This window comes from Chrysemys picta, chromosome 3 (genome assembly GCF_011386835.1).
Source record: "Chrysemys picta bellii isolate R12L10 chromosome 3, ASM1138683v2, whole genome shotgun sequence".
Lineage (NCBI taxonomy): Eukaryota > Metazoa > Chordata > Testudines > Emydidae > Chrysemys > Chrysemys picta.
Genome location: NC_088793.1, coordinates 39,089,208 through 39,110,045, shown reverse-complemented (window position 1 = coordinate 39,110,045; position 20,838 = coordinate 39,089,208). Strand labels below are relative to the sequence as shown.

The 20,838-nt window shown below is 40.3% G+C and overlaps 1 protein-coding gene across 7 annotated transcripts in view; it reads right to left on the bottom strand.

Moving 5' to 3' along the window:
- The window catches only part of PXDN (peroxidasin), a 146,558-nt gene that overhangs the window by 31,017 nt on the left and 94,703 nt on the right, over positions 1-20,838 (bottom strand). For 6 of the 7 annotated variants that reach the window (XM_008163712.4, XM_008163714.4, XM_042848760.2 and 3 more), the window contains 4 exons: positions 17,705-17,813; positions 16,968-17,125; positions 12,362-13,865; positions 11,520-11,654 (listed from right to left, as the gene is read on the bottom strand). In XM_008163712.4, the coding sequence (XP_008161934.2) occupies positions 11,520-11,654; positions 12,362-13,865; positions 16,968-17,125; positions 17,705-17,813 (1,906 nt within the window). Of the gene's footprint in view, positions 1-3,554; positions 3,676-11,519; positions 11,655-12,361; positions 13,866-16,967; positions 17,126-17,704; positions 17,814-20,838 lie in introns of all 7 variants that reach the window. The other variant, XM_042848761.2, reaches the window with a different exon arrangement.

Sequence of the window (20,838 nt, the reverse complement as noted above, 5' to 3'; positions counted from 1 at the left end):
CCCCGCGGTCCTCTTGGGCTTTTTGGCCGGGGCCGGGAAGGGGGATTGGTGCCGACTTGTAGATGGTGCTGGTGGGGCGCTCCGCACCGAAGCTGCGGTGCTCATGGCCAAGTCGGACCTCTGCTCCGGTGCCAAGGTCAGCGCTGACACTATCAGGAGTGCCCTAAGACGGATGTCTCTCTCCCTTTTTGTTCGGAGTTTGAATGATTTACAGATGCGACACTTGTCGCTTATGTGTCCTTTACCTAGACACCTTAAACAACTAATGTGTGGGTCACTGATGGGCACAGGCCGCTTACAATGATCGCATGGCTTAAAGCCTGGAGACCGGGGCATGCCCCGTCCCTAGGCTGAGTCCCGTCTGGGACCAACTAACTAGAACTAACACTAAGGGTAACTACTAACTATATACAACTATTTTTCAGGGGGAAAAAACGTTTGTGAGATACACTGAACAAAGCGAAAAGCTAGCCGAAGCAGCAGACGTTCCAGCACCGTCACTGGCGGCAGGAAGGAACTGAGGGTGGGGGGAGCCGGCGGTGCCCCTTATATCGCGGCATGTGCGTGTCGCTCCAGGGGGGCGCCAGAGCCAGCCCCTATGGATACCACTGAGGGAAAAACTTCCGGCACCAGTACATGTAGCGAGCACACACACCTAATATAGAATGGAAATGAGCAAGCACTCGAAGAAGAACCAAAGGTTCCTACCTAACATAGTGATAATGTAACATCTCCTGACTGAACTGTGACAGAATGGACAGAAATGGTGTTGGCCCACAGAGTGTGTCAAGACTAAGGATGAAGTAAAGAAGTTTATAACTTCTGAAAAAGTGCTTACATACAGCAATACCTCCTTACCTATAAACTTAGCTTGTGACTATTCCCCATATGGAATAGGAGCAGTAATTTCACATGTATTGGAAGATGATACTGAAAGGCCTTGTCTTAGAATATAATTATACCCAAATTGATAGAAAAATAATGAGTTTAATCCGGAGAGTTAAAAAGTTTCACCGATATCTTAATGGGAAACAATCTACTTTGGTTACAGAGCAGCAGCCACTAGTTTCAATTTTTAACCCAAAGAAAGGTGTTCCGGCAATGGCTGCAGCACAGTTACAGAGATGGGCAATATTTTGGGGCACTCACTGTTTTGATGTTGTTCAATAGTACCAACCAACATAGAAGTCTTAAAGAGACCTTGAGAAGTCATACAGTCCATTCCCTCCCCCTGCACTGGGGAGTATACCAAGTATATCAAGTATACCTAGTTTATCAAGTATACCTAGACCTTCCCTAACAAATTGTTTAACCTGTTCTTAAAACTTCCAATGTCACAAATGGGGATTCCACAGCCTCCCTTGGTAACTTATTCCATTACATAACTATTTTTATAGTTAGAAAGTTTTTTCCTAATATCTAACCTAAATAATGTTTGCTGCAGCTTCAGCCCTTAACTTCTTGTCCTACCTTCAGTGGACATGGAGAACAATTGATCACTGTCCTCTTTATAACAGTCCTTAACATATATCAGGTCCCCCACATTTTCTTTTCTCAAGACTAAATATACCCGTTTTTTTTTAACCTTTCCTCATAGGTCAGGTTTTCTCAACCTATGATCACTTTTGTTGCTCTCCTCTGGACTCTCCAATGTATCCACATCTTTCTTAAGGTGTACCTTCCACAACTGGACACAGTTCTCCAGCTAAGGCCTCACCAGAACCTAGTATAGCAGAGTAATTACCTCCCATGCCTTAGATATAACACAGTCACGAATACATCCCAGAATATTTGTCTTTTTTGCAACTGTATCACATTGTTGGTTCATTCAATTTGTGATCCACTATAACCCCCCCCGATTCTTTTCTGCAGTACTACTACAAAGCCAACTATTCCCCATTTTATAGCAATGCCTCTGATTTTTCTTTCATATGCAATACTTTGAACTTGTCTTTACTAAATTTTATCTTGTTGATTTCAGACCAATTCTCCAATTTATCAAGGTCATTTTGAAATCTAATCCTGTCCTCCAAAGTGCTTGCAACTCCTCCCAGATTGGCGACAGCCACAAATTGGATAATGGAGTGGAGACTGTGCTTATACAAGTTATTAATGAAAATACTGAATAGCACTAGACCCAGGACTGACCTCTGAGGGACTCCATTAGAGATGTCCTCCCAGTTTGACAGAGAACCAATGATTACTGTCCGAGTATCTGTTTTCAACCAGTTGTGCACCCTCCTCATAGCAATTTCATTTAGACCACATTTCCCTAATTTGATTGTGAGACTGTCACGTGAGACAGTGTCATAAGCTTTAATAAAATCAAGATAAATCACATCTATGGCTCCCCCCTCTAGTCAGTAGGCCAGTAACCCTGTCAAAGAAGGAAATTAGGTTGCACCGTCAGGATTTGTTTTTGCACTATTTTGAACTATTATCCTCCAAGTGCTTACAAATTGATTGTTTAATAATTTGTTTCTGGATCTTTCCGGGTATTGAAATTATGCTGACTGATCAATTCCCAGTGTCCTCTCTGTTCCCCTTTTTAAAGATATGTACTATGATTGCTGTTCTCCAACACTCTGGGACCTCACCCATCCTCCATGAGTTCTTGAAGATGATTGCTAATGATTCCAAGATTTCTTCTCTTTGTTCCTTAAATATCCTACGATTAATTTTGTCAGGCCCTGCTGATTTGAATGCATCTAACTTATCTAAATATTCTTTAGCCTGTTCTTTCTCTATTCTGGCTTGTTTTCCTTCCACCTTATTGTTAATATTAACAACATGCATGTGAAGATTGCTTATCATGCTTGTCATTGGCAGTAGCAGGTAAGGATCATGAAGTAGAACCAGAGACAGTCAATATACTGTATATTAGCACAAATGGAATCTTTGCCAGTGACAAACACTATAATACAACACAAAATTAAGAATGATCCAGGGCTCGCTAAGTGTATAACAAGGTTTCCTAAAGTTTGGCACCAAAGTATTTATGCCCTTATTTCTGAGCCAGAATTTCTCCCTTCTATTCATCTACATACAAACATCTGATTTACACAGTTCTGGATTCCATTTCTAAAATTTTAAGTAGGTTTTATGCAAAGGAAAAAAAATACAGAAAAGTGTACTGAGAGGGCTGTAACACTCACCTGTGGGTATCCAAATACTTGATTTATGATCTAAGAGTTTAAAGTACCAGACTACAATTTTGTAAGATAAGCTCTGATCCACCCTCTCTAATGATATTTTAGCAATATCTGCCTGAGGCATTGTTTTAAATTAAATTTTATTTCATGATTCATGCTCACTCTCTATTTTCCCTCTCTTAAGGCACCTTTTAATTATAAAAAAAATAAACTTAATTAGATAGTGGTAACTATTAAAATGTGGCTAATCATTGCCAGGTATCTACAATAAAAAGAAACCTGACTTTCTTCCCTCAAGAGAGGCAAAACCAGGCAAGACATCACAGACTACAAGTTACATCAAAAGGAGGGAAGTGTGGATTTTCAGACGTCAGAATTTGAGAAGGGAGAGCGGTCAAATACCAAAAGGAGTGCCAGGTATTTATCCCCTTTATATTTTCACTTAAGGGCATGAAGGATGGAGTGGGCCCAAGTGTCCCTCAGTTCCTTTGTCCAGTTCAAAATCCAAGTGGTGTAGAACTCTCTAGGAGAAGGGAAAGAGAGCAAGTCATGGAATTCATGTGGACAACATATCTTGAAAAAACACAGTTACTGGAAGGTAAGTAACTGTTCTTTCTTCCTCAAGTGATTGTCCACATGTATTCCACTTCTGGTGACTAGTGAGACGTGACCTCATAATTAGAAGAAGGTCGCTAGAAGCCCCATTTAACTCAAGACCGCAGGACAGCCCTGTCAAAGAGGACATCAAATCTTGAGGCCTCAACTAAAGAATAGCTGGCTGAAAGTGTGGACTCATCCCCATTGTAGCTGCACTGCAAATTTCTGAAATTGGCATGCTTCCCACAGAAGACAGAAAAGATCCTGAGCCCTGGTGGAGTAGGCTATAATCTAAATAAAACTCATAGATTTATCTAAGGCCATGACACTATGTCTACAATACGTCTGGTCTACACTAGGAAATTAAGTCGCCATAACTGTGTCGCTCAGGGGTGTGAACCCCCCCCCCCGGAGCAACGCCGTTAAACCGAACTAACCCCCCGTGTAGACAGCACTAGGTCGACAGGAAAATTCTCCTTTCGACCTAACTACTGCCTCCTGGGGAGGTGGATTACCTTCGCCGACATAGTGTCTTCACTGAAACACTACAATGGCGAAGCTGCAGAGGTACTGCTGTAGTGGTTTATATGTAGATATGCCCTAATACAATTAAATACAGATTTAGACAGTCTTTGGGTGGATACTGCCTGACCTTTCACCCAATCTGCAAATGTTACAAATAGCCTGGGGGAACCCCTGAAGGTTCTTGTTCTTTCACGGTATTATGAAAGAGTCATAACCACATCAAGGATGTGCAATTTGGCCTCCCCCTGGTTGAAGTGGGGCTAAGGAAAGAAAAATGGCAGGTGAACAGTCTAATTGAAATGAAAATCTAAGACAAGCTTGAAAAACATTTATGACGAAACCTAAGGATCACTTCGTCTGTATGGAACGCAGTGTAAAGTGGACCAGCCGTGAGGCCCTGCATCTCCTTTACCTTTCAAGCTGATGTTATAGTCACTAAAAAGGTCATTTTCACAGAAAGATTATATGGAAAGCAAGTTGCTAATGGCTCAAAAGGGGGTCCCCATTAACCCACCTAATACTATATTGAGGTCCCAAAAGGAAGGGGGCTCACAGAAAGTGGGAAACACATGAAATAAGGCCCCTAAGGAATATAGCAACTATAGGGTGAGAAAATATGTTTTCCCCTTGAATGGGAGGACAATATTGCTGCTTGATGTACCCTTATGGAGCTGATGGATAGCCCTGAATGCTTTAGCCATATCAGATAGATCAGAATAGTAGGAATTGCGACTTCTAAGGGAGACAAGTGGCATAGTCTCTAAATAGTTGTCTAAATAAAGAACCTCTTCCATTTAGGTGCATAGGTCAATCTAGTAGAATCCTTCCTGCTATGCACAAAAATATTCTGGATTTCAGCTAAACAGCTTCTTTCACTGACAGACAGAGACGAGGTGGGTAAGGTAATATCTTTTATTGGGCCAACTTCCATTGGTGAAACAAGCTTTTGAGCTTACAAAGACCTCTGCTTTAGTCTGGGAAAATAACCCCAAGTGTCACTGCTCTTTGCAAGGTTGAAAGCTTGTCTCTCTCACCAACAGAAGTTGGTCCAATAAAAGATATTGCCTCACCTACATAATCAGTGGATAGGTACACTTTATTCTCAGAGTTCATGAGATAAGGAAAGCATCTGACAAGACGACTGTATTCAGCCTTTCCCCAAATCTCCCACCCTGGAACAGAATGTTTGGCATTTCTTGTTCTCATCTGAAGCAACACTGCTCATTATCCTCACCTGCAGAAGATGGTTTGCAGGCTCAAATCCTTAGCGGGCAATTTGCAGATGAGAGGGCTGGTCCAGCAGGACATTCTGAAAGTCTGGCAGAAGCAGAATTACTGGTACAATCTGTTGAAGAATGCACCAATTCCAGAGATGAACTTGCTTAGCAAAGGAGGGATAATTGTATTCCTGTTTGTTGACATAAAACATTGCTGTTGTGTTGTCTGTCATTTCCTCAACTGTTAGTCCATAGCATAAAAAGAAACGCTTTGCCTGCTAGACAAATAGCTCCGAGTTCCAGAACATTTAAGGCAGTCCAGAGGCCTTGTAATGCTGTATGGAATATGTGACCATTTATAATATTATTGATACCAATTTTACAAAATAGAAATGAATATTACAAGTATGCCATGGAAGGTATCAGTACAAAAGTTATGATTTGCTAAGTATGATAATCTTGTTTATATGTACGTATCATCTTTGTTTCATGAGTTATAAATATCTGTATCTCAAACTTGTGTTGTCTTTCTGAGTGACATCTCCATACAGATTGGCATCAGCACTATCCAGCCTGCTTAATGGCCCATCAAGGGCAATCAACTGTACAATGAACCAACAGAGAGAAGCCAGGGGCTATGCCTATGAGTCAGCAGGACATGTAGGGACATGCCTGTGGACAGTTGGCTCCAAGAGCTTTTCCATGCCCATGTGCTGTGAGCATCTGTTTGGGATAAAGGATGTACAAACCAAGCCACATGACAAAGGATATAAAAAGGCAGCTACATCTTCTCCATTTTGTCTTCAATCCTGCTTCTCACCTCTGGAGTAACTTCTTTATAAACTGAAAAGGACTAATATATTCACCCAAGCTTTGGAGATGTTCCAGAGGGACTTTACAAGCCAGCAAACTCACCAGTGCTGCTAAGAACCTGATATATGGACTCTGAAGTCATGTGTATGTATCTGATTGCTTTGGCCATTTAACATCTCTCTTCTCTTTCTTTTCTTTTCATTTATAACAAAACCTTTAGTTTTAGATACTAGGGATTGGCTGGCAGCATGATATTTTGAGTAAGATCCAAACTAATATTGATCTGGTACTGTGGCTGGCCCTTTGGGGATCAGAAGAACATTTTGTATAGTGCATACAGGTTTTAAATAACTTCTCACTTTACTGGACCTATTTGCTGATTGTGAGCCAGAGAATGGAATGCAATAAAAAGGGCTGTGCAGTTTCTTTCTTTTTTTTTTTCCAGCTCCTTGATAACTTGTGGGGGGGACCAGGAGCACAGTTCGTGACTGGCCACTGAATCCAACTACAGTGTTAAGCACCAGGTTTGGGAGAATCTGCTTTCCTTTCCGCAGCCTGCCCTGACCTTGGCATTTTCAGTGTGGGCTACCATAGGCAACTTGGGTCACAGACCTGTGGGTGGTCTAGGTGGGCTCCCCACCCGAGTGTGGAAGTCACCAATATTTTGATAGGTAGGCACAGCTGGAGAAATCAGTACTCCTTTGCACACATGGGAGTCTTCCACCAAATTAATAATGAGAAGGCTTCTCAGGGCACCTGTGTCCTCATGTCCATATGATGTATGTTGGGCAGATACACTATTTTCAACCACATTTCTATGAAACAGAGGTGAAATCTGGCATGCTATGTGACGTAAGTGAGAGACATGTTCTCGCTCATGTCTTTGGGTGAGCTTGCAGCTGGTTGATGAGGTCTACCTTGGTCTTGAATCTGTCCTGTGGCAGATTAGCCCTTACTGATGGGGAATCTATCACTATCCTTATGAACTCTAGTCTCTGGGTTTGCAACAGTGATTGACTTTCCTTTTTAGATTCTGAGATCTGGTGTGGTGAAAAGATGTAGGACTAAGTGAATAGAATCGTTCACCTGCCATGGTGATCTTCCTCGAATGAGCCAGTCATCGAGTACTGGCATACCTTGCCTCGTAAGATGAGCTTGTCAATCACTTGCTGAATACTCTTGGTTTTGTTAAAAGACCAAAGGGAAGGACTTTGTACTGGTAGTGGGAAGTTCCCACTTGGAATCTTAGTTATTTTCTGTGTGCCAGGTGAATTGATATGTGAAAGTATGTGTCTTCTAAACTGAGAGCTGTGAACCATTTTTGAGGATCTAAGGATAAGATTATAGAGGCTAGAATTACCAAACTGAATTTGAAAAGACAGATGAAGCTGGTTGAGTTGTCTCAAATCTAGTACTAGATGCTTGTCTCCCTTGTTCTTAGGGATTATGGAATAATGGGAGCAAAATCCATTCCCCTTTTAACTCCAGAGGCTCTTCTTCCACTGTTTAGAGATTTAGAAGGGAATTCACTTCTTACTTTAACAGTTTTTTGTAAGAGGAGTCCTTGAAGAGGGGTAGGAAGGGACTGCAAATGAATAATGCCTCACACTGTTAATCTCTAAGACCCAGTGGTTTGAGTTAAATCAATTCCAAACCTCTTAAAAATAAAATAGTGGTTGCCAGAAATGGGGGTGGCAAGAAGGGTATATATTCTCCAAATGCTCTATATGGCTCTCAATGATGGTGTCCAAACTGGCTGCCATGAGGGGGATCTAGAGGTGCAGCATCCAAGGAAGAGAGCCTATGTGTTGGAAACTTTGCTCCTTCCTTGGTGGCTCACATGATCTTTGTGGATTATAATCACCTTTGTCCAGCTTGTCCTTGTCCGCCCCTCCATGAATGCAAGTCGACGCCACACCATTCCGTTTTGTTGCGAGCACGTTCTTTCCATTTCTGGCCAAAAGAGTTCTGTCATGGGATCAGCCCAACATGTTTTCGGTCTGCCCAGCAGTTGCTTGTGGTCTCTAGGGATCCAGTCACTGATGCAGGTTGTCCACCTAGTGTCTTCCCTACGGATTACATGACCTGCCCATCTCTGCTTTGTGTCCTACATTGTCTGCACTACATCAGTCACCTCTGTACGCCTTCTAATCTCCTGATTCAGTATGTGATCATGGACCGATATCTTACACATTTGCCTTTTCATTGCTCTCTGGGTGACAGCGAATTTTTTCTTCCTCCGCTTTCCTCATTGACCAGCTTTCTGCTCCATATATAATTGCTGGCAGAACAGTGGAGTTAAACAGTTCTTTTCTTCATGGGAAGTTCATAATCTGTTAGAGATGTCTTTATTTTGTTGAAACTTCCTCTCCCCGCCTTTCTCCTCCTACTGCATTCCCCTTCAAATGAGTTGTCTCTGTTCACCTGCTGACCCAGGTAAATATATTTGTCAACCTCCTCAATTACTTTCCCATTTACAGTGATGATTCCTGCTGCACAATGCTCATTCCACATCCACTTCATCTTCAAAGTGTACACTTCCAACCTGATATCATGCAAAAGTGTTTGCAGTTGCTGCAATTTCTCCAGTTCTCCTGTGTCCTTTGCTAATATTACACAATCAGCAGTGAAGAGAAGCTGCGTTAACTGTTCTCCGTCAATTCTGATTCCTTCTTCCCAGTACAACTTTAACCGTGACTCCAGTACTGCTGAAAACAGCTTCAGTGACTGTCTGACTCCTCTATGTATAATAATAATGCACGGGACATGGAATAATGTTATCTCTGTCGAACAATTGTGGTTAATTTCTTCCAGCACGTCAATGTACCTCAGGTCGATTCAGATTTCATTGAGCGCGTTGAATACAGAGTTAATCTCCACCAAGTCAAATGCCTTTTTGTAGTCGACAAATTCAAGACACAATGGTACTTTGTATTCCTTGCACTGAGCGGATGTGATCAATTGTTGAATAACCTGAGTGGAAACCAGCTTGTTCTCTAGTTTCGTGCATTTCAAGATCCTTCTTAATCCAATTGAGTATGACGCAGGTGAAGATCTTGTGAGAGGACCGTGATCAGATGGTAGTTGCTCAATTCTTTTGGATCGCCTTTCTTCATCAATAGTATTGTTTCGATTTCTTCCATGCATCTGGAACATGCTTGCTACTGATGTAGACAGTATCTTCAAGAGTTATAATAATACATACAGAAACCTTTATCTACAGTGGTTTGTGACCAGGCCTGCTCTGTCTTAGGGGCTGGCATGTAGCCGCCAAGAAATGGACAATAGCTCTTTAATCTTTTATAGAGCATAGAGCTTTATCAGTTCTTGAGTTATAACCTTCAAATGGGAGGACCTCAGTAGCTGCCTGGACCTCCTTCGTACTCTCAAAGACTGTAACCAAGAAGCCCTGTGCATGGCAGTGGAGTTTGTCAGTGATTGTGCTGCCATGTCCAATGCATTTAATGCTACCTGCAGCGATATATGAGTTACTAGTTGTCCCTCAGTTACAAAAGACTTGGGTTCCTCCCTAAATTCTTAAATTTATGTGTCTACCATGTGATGCAGAAGTTCCTGAATTTTTTTTAAATAGTCAGACTGAATGGATGTGCAGTGCACAACTGCTTCATCTGGTGAGGAAGAGGCGATCACTGCTGAGATCAAGTGCTTCTCTATTTGCAAGTGTTCTTCCTCACTTTCCTGTTCTTATTGGGGTACAACGTGAGTCAATGCCAGATGTCCTTCTCAAGGAACCACAAGTTTCACAGGGAAGGGAGATCAACATCTAGTGGTGGTAGCAGAGCTAGGTTTCCTTGCCAGATCACTCAGTACCAAGAATAACTTTGGTGCCAAGAAAGTCAGTGCCAGGAGCATCTGTGCCGCAAGAGTCAGCGCCACTGTGTGCATCAATATTGCTACTGAGAGGTTGGTGCCAGCAAAATGTGGACTGCTGCCTGAGACAGCACCCTATGGGCTCGGGGACCAGGTTTTGCCAGGTTGTCAGAGAGGCCAAATTTGGGCTGTGAACTACCCTTTGGCCGAGAAGTGTGAGATCTATGCCTCCTTTTATTAGGTTCCAGGGAGGGTAATCAAGGCCTGCACTTACTGTGGGAACTATGCCCCTTCTGACCCCTTTCAGACAACTAAGTGAAAGATATGACTTGGCTGCTCTGCTGGTCTCAGTGGATGAAGTTTTCTTTGAAAAGGGAGCCTGGGAGCTGAGTTGGGCAGCAGGTCACAGGAGCACTGACTGAGGAACCTGCTGAGGCCCAGTTGGCTTTTTTTTCCCTTCCGTTCTGTGGAAGCTTGCATTGAGTGCTCCCGGAGAAAATGTTTAAGATGGGCCTCTCTTGCCTTCTACATGCTTTTGGAGAAGAAGCAACAGATCTAGCATCTATTGGGCAAATGATCCTCTCCCAGAAAAAAGAGGCACATTCAGTGTCTGTCATTAAATGAAATAGTTGCTTCACAGGAAGGGCAAGTTTTGAAGCCGAGGGGCTTCATTTCAGCCATAGCAGCTAATCCCCATTAGGATGGGGGAAGTCCCAAACACTAAGAAGAGGGTTTTGTTGTTGTTGTTGTTTTTACATATAGCTAATAGGTGTAAAAAACAAAAACAAAAATCACTGCAATAACTATGCTAGTATTACTAGCTAACTACACACAACTAGTAAAGTTACACAGTATGCAGAGAAGTGGACATTACAGGGTTTCCATCTTGCAGCCACAGGCAGTAAAAGTGCAGGAAAGGCTCCAGTGGACATTGCTGGCCAACAGAATCCAATCTCACACATATGGATGCATGTGCATCGGAAGTGGAATACACGTGGACAATCACTGAAGAAAGTTTTTCTTCAATTTACAGTGAAGTAGCCTGAGCAGTAATTTGCACAAGGCCAGTCAAACAATGTCAGAAATAGGAAAGTTAGGAGTTCCTGGGTCCCAGTCCCCTGCTCAGTCAGCTACACTGTATTGCCTGTTGGCGCTTTATATGCTATTTTCACCATAAAAGATAACAGGTCTTAAGAATAAATAAGCATAGCTGTTATTTCAGCTGCTTTGACAAACTATAAAATCAGCTTTTTATCACTTTCATTTCTATATTCAGATCATAAAAGAAAAAGAAAACAGTTTGGATTTGAAAAAAGTCACTAAACAATTAAAAAAAAATCTATTCTAAATTCACTTAAGTTTTCCATGGGCATTTTGGCTGTACCTGTCTCCATCTCGAAGACGTTTAAACTGTGTACTCAATAGACACATCAAAGTTGGCCCCAATCGGCTACCAGGAACTAAATCTTCTACCATAAGAGCAGGAAATAAATCTATGTTCAGAGGTGACCCATAGAGCCTATAACAAGAGAAACACAAATAGTTATGTTAAAATTATACATTTATAAAAGCATTCAGTATTATGACAAAACTAAGGGCAATGGATCTAAACCATTCACAGCAAAAATGACTGCAGTATTAAATCACTTTAGCATTTTCTTCCTGCATTGTGCTGCACTTAATTCAAAGAGGTTTTAAAGGTCAGGCTTGACAAAGCCCTGGCTGGGATGATTTAGATGGGAATTGGTCCTGCTTTGAGCAGAGAGGGTTGGACTAGATGACCTCCTGAGGTCTCTTCCAACCCTGATATTCTATGAAAACTGAAGATATAAATACTATCATGAGATTTCAGTCCTAAATGTATTTAGTTTTTAAATATTACTCATAAAAAAAAACATCTCCTATGGGTGTATACATGAACACATGGTCTCTGAATGGGCTCAGCTTCATGGATTTTCTACAACTCAAGGAGTGGAGGAATCAGATCTGTGTAAGTCTCACTGGGGGAAAGACATTCTGTGGCTTATGCAAGTACTCGGGAACCCTGAGCCTTCCATACATATCTCCTGATGTTGGCAGGAAGTTTTGTGGGATATTCCCTTTATACCTTTCCTAACAAATACTTACTTCTAGGTTAGACATTTAAATAATTATTATTTTCACATGCACATTTAGATATAAAAGTACATTTGAATTTTTATCAGTTAACTTTCACCTCAAGCTCACCTGCTAAGTTTCTCTCTGATTTCAGGATTCCTAATTTCGTTTTTCAGATCTTCAAAAGTATGAGCTGAAGAAAGATTACAGTAAACTCTAAAATCATGGTAGGGAGGAATTCCATGATCTCTGCCTCTCTGAATATTCATAGCTGCCAGATCTAAAGCCACGGTACGTGCCATGGAGAATAGTCTCTCTGTTAATTCTGTATTGAGTAACTGTGATGGTACTCGCATCTTACCAGCAACCCCAAACAATCCCCTCAACAGTGGATCAATGCCTCCTTCATTTACAATCCGAAAGGGAGAGAAGAATGCCTTATGAAGAGGTATATGGCCTTGTAGAATAGGCTCAAAGTTTTCATCCAGCCGATACAGTAAGGGATTGATAAGTGTGTGACCAAACCTAAAAGCGGCAGTTGCAAACTCATTAGTTATGCCAGAATTAACATTGGGATCATAACCTTTATATTCACCAAGCATCTTCATGCCTACCTCTCCAAAGATCTTAGGTAGCCAATGGTTGTATGTTATATGTTGCATTTCTGCACCAACAATTTTGCGTGTTTCATGATATATTGTGTCCCCATCCCAGTGTGGGTTGAGTTGCAGTAACTCTGTAGCAATTCTGTTGTGTTCTCTAAACCACAATGTGTGCATACTGGTGAGACCCAGTTGCTCATTAGCACGATGATCCCCAGCTAAGAAGCAAGGAATTGGGCTCTCGTTTTCATCTCTCATGCATTCTGTTGGTGGACCAGTAGCAAATGGAAGAAGAGGCTTGCCGGATCTCTGTACAATGCCCTGTCTCAGAAGACCCCTTTGACTTGCCAAGTCTCTGATTTCTTGTGACTCATGGTCTGAACTGCCGTATACATTGGATGCATCAATATATGAAGTCAGCTGGTTAATCTGTTCTCGTGGGTAAACAGAATTCATTAGAAGAGATGTCATGCCACTTCCACAAACAGGACTGGAGCGTACAAAAAACATGCACCGTGCACCATTTCTAACTCGGGGGTCATTTGGTGGTACCATGATTGAGAAACATGGAGGATCATTTGTACAAACTGAACTGCAGTGCTGACCATCAGAAAATCTGGCTTCACTCAGAGCCGCAACTGTGGAGTCTAGGTCATGATCAAGGAATTGACCCCATTGCATTAGAAAGTGAGTAAACTGATCATCAGGGGTTATTGTTTCAGTTCCTATTAGAGATGTTGAAACCAAGCGAGGCATGGGGAGTGTGTATCCATTATAGTGTCTATTAGGTCCAATGCCCCTAGGCAAGTTAAATCCATTTTCATAGACTGACTTTAACAAACGTTCAAAGGCTGTCAGAGAGGCACCCCACATTGGATGCTGCAGGTTATTGCAAGTTCCATCATGTGTCCTGTATTTCTGGTGAAAGCACATATCTGAGCAGTTATTCACCCTTCTATGGGCTGTGCAGCCTGACAGATTAGCTATCAGGTTCAAGTATTGTGGCGATACAAGATCGTTATAGTGATAGCCTGAAACAGAACAGAAGCATAGGGAAAATTAAAGACTTATCAGATTTTGGATACAAAATCACAAATATCCTAGACATCATTTTATCATCTTTTGATTTAAAAAAATTCCACATACCCTTGGACAAATTCAAAGGAAAAAGAATTTGCATGACAACAATACAAAGCTTTTCAAAAGATTAGACACCTAAATGAAATAGGCAGATTTCGAAAGTACTCAACACCAAACATCTGCCATTGAGAATAATTTGAAAATCTGCCCACTTCATTTAGGTGCCTAAATGGGAAATGAGCTCTTCTGAAAATCTGGTCGTAACTGGATGTTGAGAACATTTGAAATGTGGCCCAAAACTAATATCAGCTGAAGCTTTTCTACTCTCAGAACTCTGTTATCTTATACAAGCTTTTGATTACTTCAAAATATATTTATTACTATTATGTATTGTTTTATATGTTATATAAATATTACAGCAATACAAAAAAGACATACACACCCTCCACCCTGCTCAGAATACAAGTGCCCCATTATGTTAGGAACCACAAAACACATCGGTAGTTGTGGTCCTTAATCTTACAATCTAATCAAAGACAAGTGAGTGTAACAAACAATAGGCAGGAAGAGGGGAGGAGGTTAACGGTAATAAAATAATGCGTTTATAGAGGCTAACAGCGTGCACAATTAAATGGTAATCACTCAAGAATAATGTTACATATGATCTGAATGCAAAATTCAAAGAGTAGGTGTCAATTATCTGCCCTACAGGACTATTCTGGCCTCTGTACACCATGGTGCAGAATCATCACTGGCTACTAAAGAACAGAACATAATACACTATTTTGAGGATTTTTAACACTTTAAGATGAGGATGATGTGGCTCTGATACTCCAAGGCCTGTCCTTGTAATCAAGTCTCCCTTTCAATAACACCCCTTTCTAAGTTATCTTCATTTATTATAGTCTTCTGAATCTCTCTCCTTTTGCTCTTTACTTGTGTGCAGTTGAGATAAATGCTTGTATGTTGTGGTAATCCTGGTTTCCATCAAAATTTCTGGAACAAGGATGTGAGCAGAATCAAACTTCCACGTTTTTGGACAAGCTGGCCTGCAAAATTAATTTTTGCCACCATACTCCAAATGTAACACATTCCTGTCCATTACCACACCACTATATATAAGCCTGGTTTAAGATTTTTTTCTGAAGTGTTAGCAAGATGATTCTTTGGGATACAGCTGACATTCAATAGCTTCATTTAGTCAAAAGTTCATAGATTGGCAATTGTTAGGTTCCCCCAATTTTTCTGCTGCAAAAGTGGGACCCATCCACTTGTTTTTTTCAACTTTAGTAGCAGCTTATATTCGTTAGCTTTGAAAACACAAACCAAACAAGTGCAAGGACTAGGATTAGAAACTTAGGGGGAAGGGTGTTTACATGAAAACATATTCTCTTTACATTTCTAGTTTTCTGAAATCCTGGGGCCATGGTTGTGGATTTTGAAGGGACCAAAAGCCAGCTCTGGTTGTGAATAGATATAAAATGTTGTCTGAGATTTTAGCTTTCAATTTTTAAATGAATTCACTTTGGCCATGCTCACGACCCTATTGTGTTCACTTTCAGCAAACATTAGAATGATTGTTTTTACTAGCATTAAAGTTGATAAAAATTAAATTTCAGTGTTTCATACATGAGTATTCATGAAAAAAGAATGTTAGATTTGGATGCACCAGTATTTATACTACAAATGATTGCATCCAATTATGGAACAAACAAAAAAAACCTGTAATTATCCCAATAAACTGCAATTTCTCAAATGTTAAGATTCAAATACTTGCAATCTGTAGTAAAAAAATGTTGAAGAAAATGTCAAATAATTCTGAATGATTAGCAGCAAACTCAATGAAATTATGATCTGTTTGTGGATGTTCTGTACTCAAAGAAGTCAAATTTGTGTGACAAATTATTCCTTGCAAATTGTTTGCTCAGCATTATAAGTAACTGTCCATTTTTACTAAAAATCTTATAGTGCTCTAATTCTACAAAGTTTACAGTCTTTGGCCTTGTACATATTGGCCTAATTCAGGGCCACAGTTAAAATTTTAGGAAGTTACAGTGAAATTCTCAATTATAAACATCAAAAGTAGCATTTATAAGTAAAAATATTTCCTCAGCTTCCAGTCTAGCTGTAACATTTGGCTACATGCCACGTCTCAGAATCTCTCCTAAAACTCCATCATTATTTCCAAACGCTTTAGTCATAAGTCTCACGCACTGACACATTGTAGATCAACTGCCAAAAGCAAGAACGTATAGGCACGGCAGAACAATTAGCTTACAGTTCTCTTTGCAAGTGTGTTTAGCTCTAAATTTTTAGGCTGGACGTTATAATTCTGAATTACTTTTTTCTTACTATTTATAAAAAACAAACAAACATATTTCTTAATAGCAAATGAAATCTGAGAACAGACTACCAGGAAACTGTTGTAGCTTAGTTTGATACTGTACTCTGCTTTAAGAACAAGTAACAATTACTTCAGGAAAACTGGTACAGAAAATGTAGAAACACTGTTCTGTAAAGTGATCACAAACAGTACACAAATCTTTGCTGTTATACTATATCCTTTCTGTGATAAGACAAACAGGGATTACCATGTTTTCCTTTGATGCAATAACCAATACAAATACTGTCTTAACAGTACATACTGAAAAATTCTAAATCTTGCTAAGAAACTATTAGCCAAATTCACCCCTTTGTTAAAACCCTCCAACCCCATGTACTTGAGGTGCGTTAGTTTTAACTGAGGGGAAAATTTGACTGCATCATTTTTTTCCTTAGTATGTCAAATAGTGAAGAATTAAAATAACGTACCAGCTCGTGTCAGACAAACAAGTTACATCAAAATATAGCAATGTGTGAATCAATGACCCAAGTGAGCAATCTTTATTCATGTTGGTGAGCTCTTGCACACTCAAGAAGCCGTAATGACTTCAACAAGAGTAATAGCTGCACAATGGGGCACAGAGCTTTTAAAATTAATACTCCTTGAAGCATAATGAATTGAAATGGCTTATACACTACAAAACACAGAAAGTAAAGAAAAAGGTACTGACTTGTTCCATTTAGGTCAACCATTAAACCATCTTGTACATGATCCTGAATTAGCTGTAATGTTCTTTCAAATATTTCTCCAGCTCTTGCTTGCTCAACAGTGTAAGGATCTCTTGGGTATCGAAATAAGGCTAGCAAATCATTTGGAGAACGAGGACGACTAACAGATAATAGAAAAAATAGTAAGTGTATACACAAGTACTATAAGACTACAAATGGTTAAAAAAGTTTCTGCAACTTAAGATATCACTAGACGTGATTGACTATACCTTTGTTACTCATCCCAAAATGGAAGGCAAAAATAAATAAAAATAAATATCCACATTTAATACAAGATGACTGAAAAACATATTTAAACATGCAAATAGATTAAATTTGTATTAAAATGCATTAGATCCAACATTAAAATACCAGTAGGCTTTTGAATAAAACCAAGCTTTTTAAACATGTTGGTTCCCCCAAAATAATTGAAATAACTATTCAAAACCTATTAGCTAAATTTGTTTGTTGGGGCACCTAGTGCAGTTTTCATTTAAAAATATGGCTTTCTTGCTAAATTGCTAGAATTCCAGAAACTAACCAGATGTTAAAGTTTGATATTTTAAATCATTATATTGTCTCATCTTTCAGATGTATACTAGTACTGTAGTCACATAGGTTTACTGATTGTAGCATTTCTTTCAGCATACCCAAAATTAATTTTCACTTCCCCATAAAAAGCCCCCAAAGTATACGATACCTGTCAAACAAATGTGTACGTGTTGAATTTATAGCTCTGTCAACCGTTGCAATTGCTTCAACAATTGATGTTGCTACAAATGGATCTCCATTTCGACTGACATTAGGAACTAGAAAAACATGAAGTAGAATATTACTACAAAAATTACTGCATGCAAAAAAGTTACTCATATAAAGCAACGTCTAGACACTACATCATTTCAGTTTTACAAAGAAAACCACATTTCTTTAAGTTTTACTTCCTCCAAATTTAAAATTACTAATCATTTGGGAACTCTATTGAAACACATTTACATCCCTGCAGAATTAAGTTTTGTTTTGTTTTAAATGCCAGTTACAAATAAATGTTCAGTTAAAATGAAGCTACTGTAAAAATAAAACTGTGTGAAAAACAAAACTATTTAAGTAGCTGTTAAATAGTCTTACAATTGTTATACAAACATGACCAAAGCAAAAAAAGTGAAGTCAATATTCTAGCTCAGCTTCTGCTTGTGGTGCAGCATATAAGCACCTTAAAAGTGTTTGCAACCAAAAGTCTATCCAGCATCCACTAAAGTCTATGGAAACATTCCCATTGATTTCAATGGATATTGGATTGGGCCCCAAGCATATGGGTCTAAGTGGTTAACATGAAACACTACGGTCAAAACTCTCATATTTTTAGGCTTCATTTTTAATTTTAGAACACGTATTGCTGTATTACATAAGTTCGGAGGCCTTTCTTAAAAAGCTGTTAGAGATTCCCAAGTAGCCATGGGGAATCATTCATGGTTATCATCTTGGGATCTCTCTAGAAAGCAAGAGAGACCACTTTGGGGGGGCTTCAAATCTTTGTTTTATTTTCAGCATTATCTAGCCTCAGAAAAGTAGGCCAAGATCACAAGCTCAAAGACCACATATAAATCTTCATAATGCTAACAATGCAAGATCTCACGCATCCATGAGACTGCCTTTTTATGAAATGTTTGATCAGCAACTGCTGCTGTTGAAGCGCAGCTGGGTTCATACAATCTACCCCTTAGTGCCTCTCTCCTACCCTGTGTCGGGGATCACCAGATCCAGTGGCAATATCGAAAGATTCCCCAGAAAGGTTGGTAAAGAGACACTGAGAGAAGAGGGGGGAAAAGAGGCAGGTTTTCAGTGGGTACCTGATCTCTTTGATCATTACCTACCTCACACGGTTGTTATGAGGCTTAATTTTTGTAAAGATTTTTGAGATCTTCAAATGAAGATGCTATACAAGTGAAAAGTATTTTATTAATAATGTCACAGCACTGTAACTTTTAATGTGAGACCACAGCCAATATGCCAGAATGGGATGGGTGAATATACAAAACCAGCTTTAACTCTGCCTTGCTCTTGTTAGTTTGACATGAAAGTTTTACTTTACTGTAATATTTTTGTCCAATGTGCTTTTTAGAACACCCAGCGCACTCTTCAGAGCAAGGTTTCACTACTTTTCCATAACTGGAAGCTCAGCGTCTGACTCTATTACAGCTCTAGTAGAGTGGTCTTTCTGAGTAGTGATAAACATGCTTGGAAAAATAATTTTGGGGATCTGTTATGGGGTGTGCAGCTCCCCACACCAGTCTTGCCAGAGCTGAATTAGACCAGGTGGGCCCAATCAGCTAATCAGGTTGCAAACAGTGGAGCTTTAATCTGAAGGCAGCTAGTTAGAGAGAATTTCACTTGCGAGGGACAGGTGGGGTTTCTACAAAAGACAGGAAATTGGAAGCGGAAAGGGTGGCAGGGAGAAGGTTGCAGTTACTCCCTGGGAGAAAGGAGATGTGTTTGAGATGCTGCAGAGACAAGTTGCCTAAAGTTACTCCATGGGGAGAGGGAGAACATAACATAAGAACAGCCATACTGGGTCAAACCGAAGGTTCATCTAGCCCAGTATCCAGTCTTCCGACAGTGGCCAATGCTAGGTGCCCCAGAGGGAATGAAGAGAACAGGTAATCATCAAGTGATCCATCCCCCATCACCCATTCCCAGCTTCTGGCAAACAGAAGCTAGGGAGTGAAGAGACTGTCAAATCCAGAGACGTGAGGAGGGCCAGGAGGTATGGAAGCGGCTCATGGAAAGACAAGTAACGTGCAGGGAATGGACCTTGGCTCCTGTGTAGAAGGTCCCTGAGCTGGAACCCAGAGTAGCGGGTGTGCCCGGGTTCCCCTGCCAGCCACAGTGGGAAAGGCACTGTGAGGCAGTGAAGTGAAAGACTGCCTGAGATTACTGGAGAGCAGGAACTTTGATACACATCTAGTCTCTCTCCCCCATCCCCCAGAAGGCTGGAGGGGTGACTCTCAAAGAGAAGGTTGTGGTTCCTAGAATGAGAGAACAGCTGCAAAGGAGAAACTGATGGGGTGTAACTGCTGGAAGGGGCGTCAGCCTGACCAAGCTAATCCCTAGAACCGCCAGGAAGCGGCACCATCCAGCGGTGAGTAGAGCAACCCGTGACAGGATCTAAACAATGGAAGCAATGATCGGATGTCTAAACACATTTTTGCATTACTTTATTTTTGTTTTAAGTATTCGCTACCAATCACTCACTTTTTAGACTGATATGGTAGGCAAGTTTACAATTCAAAGACCGAGAGTCTCAATGTTTTCAAAAGGGAGAGGGGGGAAAGACTTATGAGGGTCCTACAAAAGGAGCTCAAGCAACGAGGTGGGTTTTTTTTGTTTTAATCTTTAAAAAAAGAGGTTCGAATTTTTCAAATATAGTTTTTTAAATTAATAAACTCTATCCCCATTGTATCCCACCTTAAATTTAATCCAGAGATTTTACGAAGTTGCAATCTGGGGTAGGACACAATGGAGAAAGATCCCCCAGATGATAGCCTCCTCCAGAAATATCAATAAACTTGAGCCCTGTCTTTTTTGATATAAAAATAGAATTTGCACATAGCTAAGGATAGTTGACAAAACCTGAGCTCAGTTCCTCAGAAATATTCAGAGGCGTGGACCTGTCTTTCTTAGGCTTTTCTAATGTACCCATCACATTAGCATCCAAATTCATTTAGTTTCTCCGCAATGACTTTATCGTCTTTAAGTGCTCCTTTTTTATCTGGATTGTCCAGGGGCCCCACTGGTTGTTTAGCAGGCTTCCTGCTTCTGATGTACTTAAAAGACATT